This window comes from Larimichthys crocea, unplaced genomic scaffold, assembly GCF_000972845.2.
Source record: "Larimichthys crocea isolate SSNF unplaced genomic scaffold, L_crocea_2.0 scaffold97, whole genome shotgun sequence".
Classification (NCBI taxonomy): Eukaryota; Metazoa; Chordata; class Actinopteri; family Sciaenidae; genus Larimichthys; species Larimichthys crocea.
In genome coordinates, this window is record NW_020861315.1 from 77663 (window position 1) to 91195 (window position 13533).

The 13533-nt window shown below is 39.3% G+C and overlaps 2 protein-coding genes across 2 annotated transcripts; both read right to left on the bottom strand.

Annotated features, from left to right (window-relative positions):
• Positions 1-654: 654 nt before the first annotated feature.
• LOC109138532 (suppressor protein SRP40-like) lies at positions 655-3071 on the bottom strand. The gene is made up of 2 exons (XM_027277217.1): positions 2880-3071; positions 655-1411 (listed from the first exon to the last, which is right to left on the bottom strand). Exons 1-2 carry the CDS (start codon positions 2959-2961, stop codon positions 750-752), a joined length of 744 nt encoding a protein of 247 aa, XP_027133018.1. The 5' UTR covers positions 2962-3071; the 3' UTR covers positions 655-749.
• Positions 3072-10005: 6934 nt separating this feature from the next.
• On the bottom strand, positions 10006-12284 carry trh (thyrotropin-releasing hormone). Its single transcript, XM_010755325.3, has 3 exons — positions 12128-12284; positions 11604-11811; positions 10006-11165 (listed from the first exon to the last, which is right to left on the bottom strand). The coding sequence occupies exons 2-3, from the start codon at positions 11791-11793 to the stop codon at positions 10543-10545; spliced, it is 813 nt and encodes a 270-aa protein (XP_010753627.1). The 5' UTR covers positions 11794-11811; positions 12128-12284; the 3' UTR covers positions 10006-10542.
• Between the last annotated feature and the right edge of the window lie 1249 nt (positions 12285-13533).

Here is a 13533-nt window from a genome sequence, read left to right on the forward strand (position 1 = left end):
GGTGATGCTCTGGTTTTGTTCCTGTAATCTGAATGAAGCAAAAATCTAAATTTTGTGTGTGAATCGCTCTTAGTCTGGTCCCTCTCCTGAGACCAGTTTGCTTTGGGGCACCCGACCAGGATGACGCCAACAACAACACAGCTCCCAGGATCACAGGAACACGCAAACCTCTCCACCATGATAAGGTAGCGATTCTTGGAGAGGAAAGATTATTGTTTTCAATGTTACATTACATTACATTACATTACATTTTACTACATTACATTACATCACATTACATTTTACTACATTACATTACATTTTACTACATTACATTACATCACATTACATTTTACTACATTACATTACATTAATCAACTACATCTTTATCTTGTTCTCAATCTTCTCGATGTCAGAGGAGGGGGAGGAATGTCGGCACCTTTGTTATCACTGAGGACATCCTATTCGTTAGGTTCGTCATGTTTGTCCTCAGTGATAACAGTGATGTCTTCCTCATCGACAGGATGGTCTACATCGGCCTCAAAACAATCCATGATGATGAGGTTGTTGCCATCTTACACTTCTTCCTCAGGTGACGTGCAGTCACAAGAAGCAGAAGTTTCATCTGACGACTCCTCATCATCATGATTGTCATCGGTCTTCTAGCCATCCATATCGACTGAGCTGTCCTCCTCTGTTCAGGACTCTTCTTCAGAAGACTCCTCATCATCTGACTGGATGTCTTCCACCATCCAGTCAGACGAAGAAGATTACTCCTTCCAGCGTTTCCCTGGCCTTGGACTGGGGGTCCAGTCCTCATCACTGTCCTCCCTGCTCCTCTTACTGGAAACGCTAGTACCAGAAGAGGAGGAGGTGGGATCCTCGATGCTGCTTGAGGACTCAGGCGATGATTTCACACTCCCAACATCATCGCCTTCATCGACCTCATCAGCACCCAGAGAGACAGTGATGTGGCCATCGTCTTCATCTGAGGAACTGATGCCAAAAAAGGCTCTGTCATCATCTGAAGAGCTGAAGGCCGAGGAGCCTTCGCCTTCAGATGAAGAACAGAACACTGAGAAGGCATCGTCCTCATCTGAAGAACTGGAGAGGGAGTCTTCGCCTTCGTCTGAAGAGCCTGAAACAGGGACGTCTTCGTCTTCGTCAGAAGAGGTGGATCCCTCGTCTTCATCCGAAGGGATGAAGTCGGGGTCACCATCCTCTCCGTCAGAAGAGGCAGAGCTCTCATCTTCATCCGAAGAGAAGATGTCGGGGTCACCACCCATTCCATCAGAAAAGAAGGAGCCCTCGCCATCATCTGAATAGATGATGTCGGGGTCACCATCCTCTCCGTCAGAAGGAATGGAGCCCTCGTCATCAACCAATCGAATGAGCATAAGAACAAGTACCTCTTGCACGAAGGCGAGGACATCTGCAGGAAAATATTAAAAGAAAAGTTGAGTTATAGAGTTCAGTTATAAAGTTGTGAATAGTTAAAAATAGTAATCCACCCAAATAACACTTAACAACTTAAATTGCATTCTGTCATAACGTTGTGTGTGAGAAATGAGGACATGACAAAACACACATGCAAATATCTCTCATGAGTAATACATGTTCACAGGTCACAGCGTCCATGCAAGACCACATCACTTATTTACGAAGGTGATGATGAAAACACATCAAACGGCTCACACACACACACACACACACACACACACACACCACCACAGTGGTACCAAACATGGACCGTGCACCATCAACATGCAATAACCTTATTACAAAAATATCAATTTGGTTCAACGGCAACAAGTTGTCTTGCCCAGTCTTCCTACAAGCACAAACATGATGACTGAATCGCAAACAAGACGAAGCAGAGACAAACCAGACGACATCACACGCCTACTGAACAAGACGTGACCGAACAGAGGCATTGCAGAAGAAATTTTAAAACCGTATGACAAAGATAAAAGGTTTACACAAAAATCTAGGCCAACCTCTGACACATGATGTAAAAAAACAGGATTTGCACTTAATGAAAAAGTGAAAAACCGCACATACTGGTTACTCCTCAAGTTAACAATAAACTTTTACTAAGTTAAATTAGTTTCAGGCTGTGGGCCAAGCAAACACACAGGGACATTTTCTTTAACACAGACCAACCATGTAATACATCATTCACTCCATATCACACCACCATTGTTAACAATCACTCATATTACAGTTGTACTATAAAATATAGTTCCTCTTTTAACATAAACATGTTAAAAATGACTATTTGAGGTATTTGAGGAGCAGTGTCAGTAATTATGTATGGGGGCGACGGGGCCAGAGTCAGGCACACTCAAAATTTCTTTAGAAATTTTTCTAGTTAATTAAATCAATCATCTAATCTCACAAATAAATCTCATTTCACACTATTGTTTACAGTATATTTTAGTTTTGTCCCTAAAAATGATTCATTACGTGAGGAACTTTAAACGACAACAGCTCTGTGTACATTTAAACCAGGTGAGCTCTGATTACGCATGCGCGTTCAGGCGTTACCTGCTAAAAGTTCAATCGTCTCCATGGTGATAAAAAAGTACATTCGATGCGTTTTATGAAAAACGGCCCAGTCGCCATCTTGACTTTAAAAATATTTGTTTTCACTCAAAATCGACAAAATGAATACAAATACAAATATATATATATCAAAATAAAAACGTCAGTACATCGCTGCACTATTGTTAAGATGTTTCCCGAAGTTTTAAAGCGCTAAAACCAACCAACAACACGTTTACAGAGTATGACCCAAACTGTATCTCAAACATTTTCCAACTCGTCCACTTTTAAATGACACAGGTTATGCTCACATATTAGAATAAGAATAAGAGAATACATTGATTTAGGTGTCTTACCCGGAGGCAGGACCAGCTCAGGCAGGGCCGGCACAGGCAGGTCTCCAAGGGAGGGAGGGGCGGGCGGTCCGGAAGGAGGCATCTTTCCCGCAGGTGTTTTCTCTTCCTTCGGCCTTTTTCTCCTTCTCCTCCTCCTTTTTCTTCTGCTCCTTCTGGTGTTTCTCCTTCTTCTTCCCCCCTTCTTTTCTTCTCCTCCTTCTCCTTCTTCTACTGCCAACTGTAAATAAAGCTGGAAAAAAAATCCTTCTCCTTCTCCTTCTTCTTTTTCTCCTCTTCCTTCTCCTCCTCCTTCTTCTCCTCCTTCTTCTCCTTTTTCTCCTCCTTCTTCTCCTCCTCCTTCTCCTTTTTCTCCTCCTCCTTCTCCTTCTCCTCCTTCTCCTTCTTCTCCTTCTTCTCCTCTCGGTTGTCAGGTACAGGTTTTCCAAGCGGTCAGTTTTTGCCACAGGTCGACTCCGGGTCAAGTTCACGTGCAAAGTGAGAACGTGCGAAAGGTCAGCAGGCCTTATATATGACCTCGTCTGCACGTGACCGTTCTATTTCCATGGCTACTACCGACGCACGCGCATATACGTGTGCGTGTGTGCGCGTTAAGGATGCGCTAAATGATAACTTTTCTGATTTTTATTGTTTCCACAACTTCCACTATATGTTTCTATCACTAAATAATAAGATCATAGGCAAGGCAATAACTTCAGCACATACATATCTTGAAAATTAAACATGTACAGTCAGTAAATCTTATTCTATTGATGTTTGTGGAGGCAGCTATTTTTCTGTTTTCTGATGTTTTTGTTTGCCCTCATCATCTCTTTTATGGTGTTCATTTTTAAGATGTAAGTGTGAAGAGTGACTTCTGATTTTACCCTCAGTTATTAATATTTTTAAAATAAATATCTCACCACCTCATTTAACTTTTTTACTTCTTTTTTTGTTACATTTTTTAATTCATTCAATAATGGCTTTAGATGAGTTTGAACACATCGGCACAGGTTATTATTATTATTATTATGTATTATTATGTTTGTGTATTATTATTATTATCATCGTGTATTATTATTCACGTATGAGAGGAATGCAGCATTGCTTGAGGTAATTGTTATTAATAACCATCCCAGGATGAAACGTCCTATAGCACCATACTGTTCTCATCTTCTCTGGTACATATTTGTCCCAGACAGTCTACCCAGTAACTCTGAACGATGCAGAGAAAGATTAGTAGGCATCTCCACAGTCCTGCCCTGCTGTATGCAATTGATTTCTCTATTCCTGTATTGCTGGCACTCACAGTAATAAGACCACACAGACCCTCAGACACTCACCAGCAATGCACCCCCCCGGATTACGCAATTCTACTGTAGTGCGGATCCTTATGAGCTAGTTTAGATCCAAGGACAATACAGTAGAGGATGTGTCTGTGTGTGTGAGAGAGGATGCAGTGGACAGGATAGGGCAACTCAGAGGGTGAGGGAGGGGGGCTGGATGAAATTGAGAATTTCAGAAATGAATCCATTTAATGCATCCATTAATCTGTTCGTTTACAGGAGGACCTCCTGATGCTCCTCCACTGTCTATTTATCACAGTAATCCTGCTTATATTAACGACAATATACAGTAACATATATATTATATATATATATATATAGTTATTATATCTATAATGTATGTAATGTACGTGTAATGTCACCGTTAGTGCTCTTTATTCAGAAACCCATGTCACATCTACATTTCAGGATCTCGGTTATTATAGACACAGATTAAATGTTAATATAATTTTCACAATTAGTCATCACCGTAACAGTGTTACACACATTAGTAGCTGATCACCATCAGCTTAGAAAAATACATACGTTGGTTTGGTGCTTACATAAGGAGTAAACATTATAATCATCACTTTAAAAGTTACATACGTTGTTTTTGGTGCCTGTTGTTTCCCAGATATATAGTGTGTGTGTAAATGGGTGTAAAGAGATATTAACTTAAAGAACTTTGTAGAAAGGCGCTTTATGAAGTTCAGTCCATTTCCTTGTATTAGTTTACGGGCAGATCTGCCTTATCCAATATGGCGGACCGTTGACGATCGCGACCAACGACCAACCCGCCAATGCGGCGTCTATTTAATATGCTATGTATATATGTCTATGGTATTAGCTACGTCTTTTTTCTTCTTCTTCTTCTTCTTCTTCTTCTTCTATTGTTGCATATACTGCCCTCTTCTGGACTTTACTCTTTCCTACCTCCTTTTTCTTTTCTTTTCTTATTTTTAAATTATTTTAATTAACCCATTTAACATAAGAATCCCATTAGGATTTTCCTCCCTTCTCTAGATTTCCCACACTCTGTTATACTCTTGAAACTCTTCTCCACTGTTCCTGTCTTCTGCAACCCTGCTATCATCTCTTCCCTCTCCCTTTCATATTCATGACAAGCAACCATCACATGCTCCACTGTCTCTCTCCCCACAGCTGTTTACCTATTTATCAGGGGCGCCATATAGGGGGGAAAAGTTAGGACAATTCCAAGGGCCCACGACTGACAGGGGCCCCAAAAAATAGGTAAACACCAATATAAAACGATTAAACCATCATCATTAAGTATATATATTTCAAATATAATAATGAAATGAATTATCTCTTTGTTTTTACGTGTTTTGGGCAGTAAAAGTAAAATAAAAATGGCCTTTACCACATTTTTATGGTGGCTTTTAATCTTGCATCAAATAGTGAACTGCACTGCATACTGTATGCAGACTTGCATGCATGTACAAATCACCAGCAGTAAATATTGTGCTAGTACTACAAGACGCAAAACAGTTGCAAGCCTTTGATTAGAGTTATGTAAAGCTTTTGATGGGATGGTTAGGTCCTAGAGATGTGGTGACAACAGCTGTGCAGAGGGGCCCAATATGATTTTGTTGTCATGGGGCCAAAAATTCCTGGCAGGGCCCCTGCCTATTATATTGAGTGTGCTATTCAATCTGCTATGCCCTATTATTCTTAGTCTGCTCATGGTCACCTGCTCTGCTACCCCTCCAACTTCACCTTGTAGTTTATATAAATGTCTCCCCTTTTCCTGGATTTTCCAATGTTGATTGATTATTTCTTTCCATATTAAACTTTTTCCTTCTGCTTCTGCGATACTTTTACTTTTATTTCCACCTCCTCTTTCTTTACTGCCTCCTCCCTCCTCTTTCTTTTGCAATTTTATCTGCTTTTTCATTCCCCTGTATCCCTAAATGAGCTGGTACCCACATGAACGCCACCTCCCTCCCCTGCTGTGCTAATCTGGATGTTTTTAACAGTATTTCATATAATATTTCCTGATGTGTTTTTGCTGCTCTGTTTTTAATGCTCAAGAGTGCTGAAAATGAATCACTACATATAACCGTCCTCCTGTCCACCCTGTCCTCCACCCATTCCACTGCCAGCAGTATTTATTAGCCACATCAAAACCACTTAAAAATAACATATAACTTTATAAAAATTAGGATTATACTGGGGTTTAGGTGTTTTAATTCATATAGTGTGTGTGTGTATCCTGTCTTTTGCATGTCTCGTGCACTTCCCTTATTTGATATGTGATTTACTGAGGCTGGCTGGGAGAGATAATTATAAAACAGAATCAGAAATACTTTATTAATCCCCGCAGGGATATTGTTTTTGTTACAGCAGCTCCCAAACGACAAGTGAGATAGTAAGTGATAGCAAGAAAAACATTTGAACACTATAGAGGTTGGATAGTAACATCTTTAAAAAAAAAAACTTTAACACTATACACCTATAAGATATCAACTTTAACACTATATACACATGTATAAATAACAGTTAAATAAAACCAGTAACAGTAAAATAAAAAACAAGTAACAGTGAACTATGCAATAAGTCTAAAACCTTATAAAGAATTTAGTGTTTGTGAGACTGTACAGATACACTGATTCTCAGTATGCATGTGAGGAAGATTGCACTTATATGTCTTGCACAAGCCAGTTCGACAGCTACTGGACTTGACTTGGAGTGTCTGATATTTTGAGGGAGGCGTTGTAGAGACAGAGAGAGATATTGCCACACTTATGCTTATACTGATAATTCTGTTTACACTGAGCCAAATTGCCACATGGATGTCTTTTAGCTTGTATATATTTTTAGATTTGTATATTTTTATTTTATATTTTGTTGTTTTACTTATATTTTATATGTCATGTTTATGCTGTTTAGGATAAGAGGGAAACGAAATTTCAATACTCTGTATGTCCTGTACATATAGCAGCATTGACAATAAAGTTGACTTGACTTGACTTGACTTATATCCTGTCATTTGCATGTCTCGTGCACTTCCTTTATTTGGCCTGTGTTTTACTGAGGCTGGCAGGGAGAGATAATTATAAATCGGTAGTACAAGGACAGGTGAGACCTAGGCTAGGGGAGTACCGTTTGGATATAAATCATAATGCTCATTACTGAGCAGAAAACCAAAAAAGGACGTTATGATATTATCTGTATCAGCGGGGAGGTGTCCGAGACAGCCCATTTTTAAAAAATGTATAAGAACCAACAGTTAGAGCTCCTCAGGGAGCCTTTTCTCTGTAACCCCTTTTGTGTGTCGCACTGTTAAACGCTCCTTCTTGTACAAGAATAATAAATTCAAGTTGATATTTTGAATCCAGTCTTCCTTTTTGAAGGGTTTTTCTCAAAAATTCCAAAAAAACACATCACCACTCTCTTCTTCCTTGCATTACTGCCTCCTTCTGGATGTAGTCCTCCTTAAAGGACCAGTCTGTAGCATTTAGTGAAGTTAGTCCTTCCTATAATGGTTACAAAACACTAGTGATGGGAATTTCGGTTCTTTTTAGGGAGTCAGATCATTTGACTCGATTCCCAAATTTCTCTTCATTTGACCACTTATACCTTTTACAATTCAGCCAAATTTAGCTCTGTTTTGACTTATGATTTAGATGTGTACACATATATCACTTCAGTTATTCAAAGCATCCTTTGGTACTGAAGTGTTCAAAGGTAAAAATTTAATTTTCTAATATCAATAAATTGCTATAGCTAAACTGTTTTCATTGCATTAACAGACATACGAGGGCTGCTATGCTGGACCTGTGTTTCGTGGTATCCCTGTCTAAACATTACATGATTCACGCTCCTTCACGACTACCACATCACTACAAAACACGCAAAAGGCAGGTCTTTGTCGTATCTTGTAAATATAGCCTCCTAGAACTTACACACCGGACCTTTTATCCCTACTCACATTATTTAAGTTGTGGGTGTTGTTCAGTAGCTCTGCTAACGAAAACTGGGCAACGAGTATTAGGTACGAGTATTAGGTAATTAAATCGGTGTCACAGTGATTAGCTGTACATTTGTTTTTGCCACAGCGCTTGATTTGGTATGAATTGGCCCTTCATCTACAATCTACAATGTTGGAGTGTGAAGCAGGAACGAAAATAAACTATTGAACAGATCCTGAGTATTATCATACGTGTATTATTGGCACAATAACACTATTTAATTACATTATCATGATTAGCACCAATATCGACACACTGCGACACCCCTAACTTTTAATATTTGTTTGACTTTGATTTAATCTTTGAACAGTTCATGTTGCACAAAAGTTTGGCATGACTAATAGAATGTGCCTGCTGTACACTTAATTATGTTGGCAAATGCAAGGCTGATGTGTAGAGCAGGAAACTGCACCCGGGGCCTCAGGTTCACTGTGTGTCAGTTGGTCTGAGACCAATTTAATTAGTTCTAAGTTTGCTCAGCAATGTGACCTTAAATGATAAGACACTTTAGGTGGATTCTGAGTTATTACTTTACCCTGAGGCTCAGGGTGTGTACAGTTCCTCTAAAAATCTAATTTTAAGACAATTATTTCAGTTTCAGTTTCAGTTTTCCATAGATCCATAGATATCCATAGATTTCCATAGATCCCTAGGGATCAAAGTTAGGATGTCATGTGTAGTGAGCTCAGTTCTATTGTTGGGCACTCAGTGACAAGAAAGAGAGACCAAACACTCATGCGTTTGTTACAGGTTAGTCAGTCAGGGTTCTCAATCAGGTGCTCAGCCCCATAAAGTAAGTAAAATTAGGTTTAATGTTCATATGCTCCCTGTCTTGTTTTATAATTTTTGCTTTTGTTTTGTGAAATCATGGATACGTTTGACCTTTTCAGGCCTCTAAAACTGCTTCAAATGGAACATTCTAAAAGAGAAATATACCGTACTGCTCGAAACTGACCGCACAGGAGATAACCTGAGATGAGGTCACATGGGTCACTTGTGTTTCATTTTAAAGGCTCACAAAAAAAGTGTTAGAAACCACTGAACTACACTTTCCACAGAGTGATTGAAGTGTGTGTGTGTGTGTGTGTGTGTGTGTTGGGGTGTGTGCTTATTACTCTCATATGTCTCCATTTTTTGTAAGTCACTCTGGATAAAAGCGACAGCTAAATGACTAAATGTGGATAGACTTGTGTAGTTTTTATATGCAGCATGAACTAAACATTATAGAAACTACAAAACGACAATAGAGTTATATAAATGATATCTACTGCTCATTGCCTCCTGTGCTTGAAGGATTTCAGTAGTGTGTGCATGAAATGCACAAACTGTTCATCCTGTATATTAGATAATGTGCATTTTCTTTACAGTTTGTCCACTACGCCCTGAGCATTACCGCCAGGGATTGTTTTTATGTCTCAGTGAAGTAGCCCTACTATTAAGTCTCCATCTATGATGAATAATTAGCATCTTGATTAGGCCTGTGGACAGCTGTTTCATGGCTCTGATGGAATGAGCCCAATTAGACTGAGGAGAGGATACCTGACACACTCTATCTGCTATTGAATTGCATTAATCATTCTAGATGAGGCAAAGACACCTTGACTGCTTTGTTGGAATACACATTAATTAAGAGCTATTGTTAGGTTGAATAAACCGTTTAATAGTGACTAAAGCAAAACATACATTTTTACCAATGCATTTTATTGTCCAATGAAAACATTGGTGGTTGACTTTAAGGCAAAGGTAGCTTTTAATTTACAACAGGAGGTTAAATTAATTTAATCCATGCAATGATGAGTAGAAAAATAATCAATGACACATTTCTTTTGCTGTGATATTAATTATATTTTAAATAAAGTACAAAAGAATGAAACACAAATCAATCAGTGAATGGATTTTCTATACATAACCAAACATTAGCAACATTGATTTATTATATTTCAAGCATGTACTGTACTGACAAGCGTATGTTGCCTCACAGAGGCAACATCGCAAAAACCAGTAGACTAATGCTTTCATTCTTGGACTTGATTTTAGCGCAAGTGGGCTAATTAAATACTAATAATGATAATTCTAATAGTAATCTATTGGTAAAGTTCAAAATGGGGCACACACTCATATGAAACCCCTATTTACAGCGATGTAGTCAGTTTGAAGGACAATTACGCACAAGCTCTCCAAAGAAACCGACAGCAGATAAATATTTTGCAATGATAATACTGTAACTGTCTGCCAAAGAGAAACTGTGGCACAAAAGATTAAATGATGTAAATTGTTTTTTCGTTTTTAATAATTCATTATGGTCACTTAATTTACACATTTATTTGTTTACAATACAGCAGTAAACGCACAGCAGACTCCCTTTTTAACCTACTCTCCTTCCACTGAATCCTCCTCGGGTGCAAACCTTTTACCTGGGTGTTGTCTCTTCTCCTCGGCATGACTCTTGTTAATGTTGTCTAAAAAGTCGAGCAGCAAACTGGTCTTGCTGCAGCTCGTAGAGTCCAATACATCACATGGGCTGTTTGTGCCTAAATCCGGATTGGAGTTATCCCAAAACCGTTTTCCTGGGTGCTGACGCTTTTCCAACTCAGCGAGGTCTTCGTCTCCATCTGCATCCGTATCCCAGTCTCCATCGTCGTCCTCATCCTCGACATAGCGCTTACCTGGGTGCTGGCGTTTGCTGTGTAGCACCAGGTAGCGCTTTCCCGGGTGCTGTCGTTTTGAAAGTTCACTGAGGAGCATTACGGGGTTTTCAGGAATGTGTCCCATCGTGGTGCGCTTTCCCGGATGCTGCCTTTTCTGGAGATCCATGAACGAGTGCATTTCATCTTCGCGTTTGCCCGGGTGCTGTCTCCTTTGAACATCCAAATATTGTTCATCATCATCTTCTTCTCTCCTGCCCGGATGCTGCCGCTTCTCCAGATCCTCACTGTATCTCTTACCGGGGTGCTGTCGTTTTGTCACCCATTCATTCTGAGGGGAAGATCCCTCTGGAGAAATGAGAACATTTAAAGTTATTTCACGTCTACTCTGAGACCCTTTACTGCAAAAAATGTTTCACCAGTTTGTCTATGCCGTGCGTAAATTGCGCACAAGTGTGTTTGGTTGGTCCATATTCCTTTCATCATATTAAACTAGAGTCGGAGTCTTTGCAGTTTACAAGTTTCAAACATCTTTTGTGATCATTTACAATTATCTAACCAATTATCACCCAAGAGTAGGCATAACGCTCAAAACTGCCACTTTGGTGACTTTAAGTTTAAAACACAGGACAAATAGCCCAAATAACATCATTTACGACATGAACGTTAATGACAAATCTCAAACTGAAAATGAAACATTTTAATTACTTTATGAAATCATTTTGTATCGAATGACTTGTTCCTGAGTTGCCTGTGTAACTGATCCAAGAAACATATTTTACGCACCGTTTCTGCCGTCTTCATCCTGCATCTTTTTGAGAATGGACCGTAACAGGAGATTTTCTGCTCTCTGTAGTATGATGTCGTCTATGGTCCTTCGGTCCGTCTCATCCTCAGCGGGGATGCCCTGCCCTCCAGACACAGCCAAGTTGCAGACCACGAGAGAAGCCAAGATGAGCAGACATGTCGACTTCATGGTAATTTAGTTGGTCGTCTGTTGAAGAAACAGATTATAAAAATGGTCGAAGGAAAATGTAGGAGATGAAATTAAAGTGAACTCTACGGCTATACTGCAGTAAGGACATTTCATGCTATTTGATCATTTTTTTTCAGAAAATAAACAAGTCAATCTGCTTTGGAACAAATCAGCAACATTTCAAACTTAAAGAAAGGATGCAAACTGAATGTAATGCTGTCTAAAAATACATTTAGATAGCACATAATATATTTGACCCACCATGATCAAGCAAAGCAACTACCACAAAAAATAGATTTTCTTTATTCGTTATTCTAAAGAGCGCCAGACTCACCTGGGAAGTATCCAAATTCTCCTCTTTCCCAGCCTCAAAGCACCGCCGGCAGTTGTGATAGTTGCTCTCAGCCTCTCGCAGCGGTTGGTGACCTGTTAAGGCCAAGTCTAGAGGTATGAGCAGATAACTTTCCGTCTCAGTATTTATACGCACTGGTCACTGTCGTCACACCAACGCCGGAGTCATTTTTCAGGATCCCTCGTCCCCACTGATGTCACCAAGTCGTGCGCAACTGGATGCGGTGAATGATCGCCCTATAGGGGCCGCTGACCAATTTGTCATTAAAAAGCAAATAAACGCACGAGTATATGATAGACAGCAGAAACTACTACACAATGACTGCACGAGATAAATTCATTCGTAAAAATGAGTAATTTATTCAGACTGAGATTTCCAGTCTATTAAATAATCTTTCATTTGTCGTGGATAAATATTGTTTCATTTACTCAGAATTTCCTCCGTACAACAGGTTTCTGTGTTTTTGTTTCTGCCACTCAGATATAAATCTATCTATCTTAACAAAAAATCTGATGGTCTCCAACGGGGCGCCAGTGAGAATCTGCAGAGAGCTGCATTTATATTTTTTCATAAATACCCTAAGGTTACTGGACTCAGGAGGGAGAGCTGAATCCATCTGGTTCTCCTGAGCACAAATAAAACATTTTCTGGTCACGATGCAACACAGATGAACGTACATGGAGGCGGATCTTGAGTGGGAGCAAAGGATTTTTATTTATGATATAAAACAACCACAAAAACAAAATGTGGTAATTTCTGAGTCCAGTTTAATGTTTGTCAGTGTACGCTGTTGCCCATGAAGTTGGAGTAATTTTGTTTTCAGGCACAATTCTTCTTTTTATTCCTATTTATACACATCAGCTTAATTGTGGTTTAATGTTTATTGTGATCTCTTTGTAAGAGATTGATCAATAAAGTTTTGAGCAGATGAACTTTATCTATCAATAATAATTCACATTGTCACAATCATTTCATGAGAAGAGGTAAAAACATTTTATTTCCAACTTTATGGGCAACAGGGTAATTCAGTAGTGAAAATAAAAAGTAAAATCTAATTGTCTGATTAACCGATTAGTCATTTATCAGTAAATTGATTCTGCAACTGTTTTGATAATTGAAAAATGCATGTTGAAACATTTCTGCTTCTCCAGCGAATTTGTTGTCAGTAAACAGAGAAATTTTGAAGTTTTGACTGTTGGAATGAAAAAGAAAAATAATGAACTACACCAGTCTCCTCCCACAGTTCAGAGACATGTGGGTCTTTGGACTGTGCGACTCAAAATTACCTGTATGTGTCCCTGTGATGAACTGGCAACCTGTCCAGGTTGTACCCCACCTCTCACCCATTGTCAGCTAGGATTGACTCCAGCCCTCCCACAACTCTGATA

What these genes read in the sequence shown, in the direction of transcription:
- LOC109138532 (XM_027277217.1), bottom strand. Translation starts at nt 2,961, where the DNA reads ATGCCTCCTTCCGGACCGCCCGCCCCTCCCTCCCTTGGAGACCTGCCT. An exon ending in TGAGCTGGTCCTGCCTCCGG is followed by an intron (nt 1,412 to 2,879) that starts GTAAGACACCTA and finishes ATTTTCCTGCAG; the next exon opens with ATGTCCTCGCCTTCGTGCAA.
- trh (XM_010755325.3), bottom strand. Translation starts at nt 11,793, where the DNA reads ATGAAGTCGACATGTCTGCTCATCTTGGCTTCTCTCGTGGTCTGCAAC. An exon ending in GGATGAAGACGGCAGAAACG is followed by an intron (nt 11,166 to 11,603) that starts GTGCGTAAAATA and finishes TCATTTCTCCAG; the next exon opens with AGGGATCTTCCCCTCAGAAT.